Genomic DNA, 6489 nt, shown 5'->3' with positions numbered 1-6489 from the left:
GTGGCAAAGGGACCTTCCACAGCTCATGAGCCAGAGAGGTGTTAGTGACTGATCCAGGAGACCATGTTGATTTGGAATCACTGTTTCTGGCTACTAGAAGACACAAAAGACAACCACAATCACTCTTGCTGCAACCATCACCTTGTTGCAAAGCAAAGCTGCTGAATTAGAGTAAAATCAAAATAGCTGCTTTGAAATCAGTCAAGTTACCACACTGATGAGACATCAGCACTATGGTTATTAACATCTAGGATCCTCTCGGAGTGTGTGCAGGGGAAGGAACCAGAGCAATTCAAGCAGACATCACCTGAAGTGCTTTGTGCTGTACTGCTGAGGGAAACATTGTAGTTGGAGGCACGAATGGATGACCAGGCACTAGTTGAAGGCAGCGTGGTGTTCAAAGATGAGGATGACCCTGCAACAAAGACAAGAGTCAGACACAGCACACCATGTCACAAATGCAGTAGGATTAATAGGCTTGGCTGTACTCCAGCCTGAACACGCCTGCACACTCAGGGGAGGGACATGCACCCCTCAGTGCCCATCCTCAACCCACGGACACACGGTGGCAGCAGGAGCACCCGGAGAGCACAGGCCCAGCATGCCTGCATGGCTGGGCTGCCAAGGTTCTGCTGCTCCCAAACACCCGGGTGTGCACAGCTGACATCAGGATGCAGAGCACAGCCCACATTCCTGGGACAGCTCCTGCACTGCATCAGCAGCAGAGCTGAGCCAAGGATGAGCTTGGCAGCTGTGACAGGCACAACACGAGGGATAAACCAGGAGAGGAGCAAGCTGCAAACACATCCCAAATCCACAACACAAGGGACAACCACGAGGGCAGCAAGGAGCAAACACAGGGGAATATCCAGGAGAGGAGCAAGGAGCAAACACAAGGGATAAACCAGGAGGGGAGCAAGCAGTAAACATCTCCACGACAGCAGTGTCTGTGTGGCTGAGGGAAGGTTACACACAATTCCCCAGGCAAGCTGAGCATACCACTGTTCCTGTCCCTGAGGTGGTCAACTTCCCGCACAGTATTAATTGAGAGATTGTTTATGACACTGCCAGGAGTGACGTAAGGGTCAGTTTCGGGGTCGATGTTTGGATAACCTTTCCATGGCTCACCAGGGCGAAACTCTAGGAATACAGATGCAGGAAAGAAGCTTATTTTGACTATATTTTTTAAAAGGAAAGAGCTGTCTAAACAATACATCTCCTAATAACTGAAAATCCAAAACCTTTTAAGCATTTAATTTACTCGATTTAGCCTTCACTCTATTAATTTCATTTCTGGTTTCTCTGGCAGATAACACTTCTCTGTGTACAGTAGAACTCCTGCTCTCCATTTCCATCTGCTGAGAACACCCTTGGTGCCCTTCTGCAGGCTGGGTCCTGCCCACTCCACGTGCAACACTCCGGGAATCCAGGACAAACGCAGCGGAACCGCCTGACGCGCGCAGGGTGGGGAGGGAGGGGAGGGCAGGGGCTGTACCTGGGGGCCAGTTAACACTGCTAGAGCCATTAGGCGATTTGGCACGGGGCCAGCCGTCCCCAATGGATCCGGGAGGACTGGCTGGCGAATTACTGCTGTTCATAAAGTCGTAAGGAACAAACGGAGAATCTTCCAGCCTAAAACCACTTGAAATAGCACCTGATTAAAAAAAAAACAAAAAACAACAGAGGAGTCAAATATTTTTCATGGTCGGTTTTTATATCCCTATATAAATATATATGAAATCATGCCCTTGTAAATCAGTCATGAAATATGTAACAGCACACTGTCCTCTTGTGATGCCAAGTTATACTGGAGATCATACAGGAGTGTGTAACTCAAAATGAAATGTATCTGAGTAATTCAAGAGAAAACTGTGAGAATAATGTCCCATGAAATCCCTTCACTAAAACAGTACATATATTCAAAGTAACATGTATTCAGCTGAAGTACTGATTCCAGAGGGTAAGAGCATTCTGTGGGACCCCACTTGACTAACAAGATTCTGTGGTGGGAGAGCTCATGAAAGAAATAGCTACAACATGTGAAGGATCTTTAGCTACTGCAAAACTCTGTAGATTCTATTTCTATTCTTGGGAGGCAAAAAAATTGATTTAAAAAATCCCTGGAGACAGAGCAAGGAATGGTTTAAAAGTTATCAGAGAGCAAATCCAGTTCTGCTACAGTTCTGAGGGAACCAGGGATTCCATGTGATACAGAAATTCCTAGCTCTGGTCAGAAAACATCACCTGCAGCTAAAACAACACCACCACTGCCTGTGGCAACAGTGGGATGGGTTCAGCAGGCCAGTTGCAGGGAATGGCCACTACAGGCCACGGCAGCAGAGGCAGCTCAGAGCAGCAAAGCAGCTGATGCACCTAAAAATACCCCAACAATCTGAGACTGAACAGTAACAGGAGACCGGGGACATTTATAACTATCTTTAGACACAGAATCTTGGGCTATAGACTCAAATTTTAACTGGATGAGATTTCAAGCAACTGAAACAGTTGAAATGTCATATGAATCTTGATTACTGGAATGAAACACAAAGCAACCAAGTTCACCTCCTGTAAAACTAAGGACAGCAATGGTACCAAGTCTAGCCCTTTTAAGCTCTCCCCACTTTTAGAATGCAAACACAGACATTCATAACCAAAACCTGTCAGTATAAATGTCAGCCATGTCCAGAATGTGGCAAATCCCCCAAAATCACCTTAGGACAGAAGGAGATCATACAGGAGAGTGCGAGAGAAAACTTGAAAACCGAGCTTTTGGCTTAAAAATATATGAAGCATCCCACTGGAGATTAAGGTAAACTTAGTAGCAACAGTCACACTTATAGAAAAGTCTGGTTAAAAAAAGAATTCTGTTGAATGTTTCTACTAATCTAATCACAAGATCACTGTGTGAGCACAGTCAGCAAAGCTGTGGCTGCTGTGGTAGACAATCAGCAAGTTGGCACAGACAACACAATACAAACTGTGACAGCTACAGCGACACAGGAGCTATAACCACAGCCCAATCACTGCAAACCTGCACCTGACACCCAGAACCTCACAGTCTGATGTGCCACATCAAGTGCTGCTCAAGGCCATGCTGAACATACCATGTTTGCTGGAGTTTTGATCTAAGGATGTGTTCACAGAAATGCTGTCGACTGTAGTCCATTTCCTCAGCCGAGATTGTGGCTCTTTAATACTGCTCATATCCAGGTTTACATTCAAGTTTGAGTTCATTCCTGAAAGCACACACAGCTTATGAGATACAGACTAAACTTGTCCTTCTGCTCATCACCACTGCTGTCCCAGAAAGCACTGAAGAGCACATTACTATGGTTACGTCATGCTTCCAAGTCTCTGGTTCCGAGGAAAATTCTAGCACTTAAACCAGGGAACCCTGCACACAGAAGCTAAGCTGAGCAATGCAAAGCCCTCCCAAGTTCTCAGCTCATGTCCTCATGCAAAAATATCAGTGAAAGAAGACATTAGGAAATTAAGAGAAACTAAAATGTAAATACCTAAAATACGGGGCAAACAGAACTTGTCTTGACTTGCTGTAGCTGTGTTCTGTACTTCCAAATGTTTCTCTGCCAGAAAATCAAGACAATGCCAACCCAAATCAACTCAAATACTTGGGAGAACCAGCTCTTCTGGGCTTGGACAATGTGCCCTTGGCATGCCTGCTCCCTTTCTAAGTCTGTAAGAATCTTGAACTCAGAACTCTACCAGGGTACTTTTCCAGCCCTTCAGATCTATTTACTTCTTTTCTGAAAACAAACTACTACAATGGTTTAACTTGAGGCCAGAGACAAATAGGGAACTTCTCAAATGTCTCCTAGAAACACCTTCCTTCAGCACTGGAAACAAGGGCTTCCTCTTGCTCCTAAGTGGACATCCACAGCCATAAAGAAACTGGTTTATTTTTTGAGGGGTTTTTGTTTGTTTTTCTTAAAGGCATGAGCAAGAGTTGGTGCCAGAAAACCTTCCCCTTGAAAAGCCTCATGAAAAGTGCTTGGAACAGGATGGAGTTTTAAGAAATACAACTATCAACAGCTCAAACATAAAAAAGGGAGAAGTCCAACTGATCCTGTTTCTGACACCTCCCTCTGGCATTTTGCTGTTGTCAGAGCAGTAACTCTGCACCACAGTAACCTTCCTTCTACCTCTGGAGCAGCTGCAGAGGCCAGACTTCTGAGAGTAGTGTTAGAAAGACCCCAAGCTGGCAGAGGGGCAAATCTGTGACCAGGCCAATGCCAGCCCCCAGCAGGCACAGCTCTGGCACAGCTCTGTACGGGAGATGTGTGGGCTGAGCGATGGACACCAGTCCTTGGACATAATCCATAATTTAAATACTCTTCCCAGAAGTAATTTTTCATATCCTACTGTGGAAGACTTTATATTGTTCGGTTATATTCACTATTTGCCAGATAAAGGTTATTTTTATTATTAGAAATACTTAATTCTATAATGAATTGGGATGTGACTGCAGAACTGGTCAGGGAGAGAGAAGGATGCTCTGGCCCCCCCCAATCTCTGCTTTGGGTGAGTATCTAGTGAATCCTGACAAATCCCTTCCCTGGACTGGAAACAGGACATGCTGTTCCTACCCTTAAGCCTTTATGTGAGGACCAAGTATGGCTTTGTGTGCTTGTATCACTGTACAGAAGGACCCCAAAGAATTCCTGTGTACACTGTGGCAGATTCCCGAGGGATCTCAAAGCAACCTTACATGTACTGCAGGCTCCTGAGACGTGGCCACGATTCATATGAGAAAGCAGCTATGGAACATTATACAGCAATTCCAGCTCAAGGAATGAAACACAAAGGAGTCTGATCTGGGCAGGATGCATCCCTCAGCACAGAGTTTGGCGAGAAAGTGAAATATGCCTTTCCTTAGAACTAACACAGTGTCTCCAATAGCTAAACAACTTCTTTGTATGCTTTGCCCGTGGAATGAAAGCAGAACTGGACACTGATGCCAATCATCACCAGCAGCTCTGAAGCAGCAGCCTGGACTTGAGGCTGGCCACATGCCATCCCTGGTGTGGCACTGTCCCGGCCACTGCCACTCTGCCTGCAAGCACAGGGACTTCAGCTGCATGTCTAGGAAACAAACTTCTCTGCAAAAGCCAATGAGAATGCAAAGGAAATCAGCCCAACAGAAATGACCCAAATAGAATAAAAGAGAAGAAAAGCAAAAATGAAGGGGAGGAAAAAAATGGGGGTAAGGAACAGAGGTAAGTGGTAAACAGTTGTAGTAAGATAGCATTAAAAAGGGACCTAAAGTAAGAAGAAAATATACAAGCCTGGAATTTCTGAAGTAGAAATTGGACAGAAGCCTGAAAACATAGGGAGAAAGAAACAGGAGATGTTTGTGTTTATAAATGTTCAGACATTTTGCATGAAATGAGACAACAATTCTTTAAAAATGCAAAGCCAAAAGCTTTCTTTCCTGGACAAAACCACTAACAGGCAAGGCGACAGTTTGTTCTACCTTTGCAATTTCAGAGCCACTGAAAGCATTTTTGAAATCCCAAGAAATGTGTCTACATCAATGGATTCTCTGCATGATTCTACTTCTTGAAGTCCTTTAGGTCCAGGAATCAGGACTTTGTATCACCCAGGGAATCCAGGGGACAAAAGGAGCACTATAAGGAGCCTGTCACTCCTTAGGACTGTAAGTATTCTGCACTGAGACACGGACACTCACCAGGAATGAGTGTACTTGGGGAAAAGTTCTTCAGTGAACAAGGGTAACTGGGTGAACCCCACACAGAATTACTACTTCCACTAAAATGGGAAGTGCTGACAGGGTTACAGTCATTTTCCAGGAGGAGGCAAGGGGAAAAGCTGTGTGTCACACAAGCACTGACCGACTGCAGGGGACCCACCTATAGGGAAGCTGCTGAAAGCATTGATTGGTGACGGCCCTTTCTGCAGCTCAGGAGTAGCGTGGGGTATGACATTCTCAAGGAAGGATTTCATGGAGGGCTGATGGAGTGACTGCTGTTGAGAGGGTGGAGTTTGCTGCTTCATTAACAGGTTTGGATCAAGCTGACGGGACTGTTGCATCATCTGTTGCTGCATACTAAGAGATCGACCCTTAAAAAAAACAGAGCCGTTACAACATCAATGGGCAAAAGCTTTTCCATGTTGTAAGAAAGAGAACGAAATGCACCTTTGTACTCTGTGCATCCTGCACAGCCAAACCCCAGTACTCAGTCCCTCCTCTAAAGCCTGTCAAACTCTGTCCACCCCTGCACACTTCAATACAAGCCACAGCAAGAAATGCAGCTCAGGATGAAAAACAGTTACAAGGAGAGTTTGAGAAGTGAAATTTAAGATGTTTCTTTACCTGCTGCTCCTGCTGCTGCCGACCCCCAGAAGGCATGCTCCTCTGAGGCTGAGCCTTCTGCTGCTGAGCCAACAGCCGCTGCGAGACAGGGCGTGAGGGGTTTAGGAACAGGGACAGTGACACCAGGCTCACACACC

General features: G+C 45.6%; 1 protein-coding gene across 3 annotated transcripts in view; it reads right to left on the bottom strand.

Annotated features, from left to right (window-relative positions):
* TNRC6A (trinucleotide repeat containing adaptor 6A) overlaps positions 1-6489 on the bottom strand; it is a 44659-nt gene that overhangs the window by 4048 nt on the left and 34122 nt on the right. For all 3 annotated transcript variants that reach the window (XM_082292431.1, XM_082292433.1, XM_082292432.1), the window contains 7 exons: positions 6353-6430; positions 5889-6099; positions 3105-3236; positions 1496-1654; positions 1000-1140; positions 308-415; positions 1-93 (listed from right to left, as the gene is read on the bottom strand). The exon at positions 1-93 is cut by the window's left edge and continues 129 nt beyond it. In XM_082292431.1, coding sequence (XP_082148557.1) covers positions 1-93; positions 308-415; positions 1000-1140; positions 1496-1654; positions 3105-3236; positions 5889-6099; positions 6353-6430 — 922 coding nt within the window. The remainder of the gene's footprint in view (positions 94-307; positions 416-999; positions 1141-1495; positions 1655-3104; positions 3237-5888; positions 6100-6352; positions 6431-6489) is intronic.

The sequence above is a fragment of the Coloeus monedula genome (assembly GCF_965178545.1).
Source record: "Coloeus monedula genome assembly, chromosome: 16".
Lineage (NCBI taxonomy): Eukaryota > Metazoa > Chordata > Aves > Passeriformes > Corvidae > Coloeus > Coloeus monedula.
The sequence above is the reverse complement of the archived record's forward strand: the minus strand, read 5'-3'. Positions and strand labels throughout refer to the sequence as shown.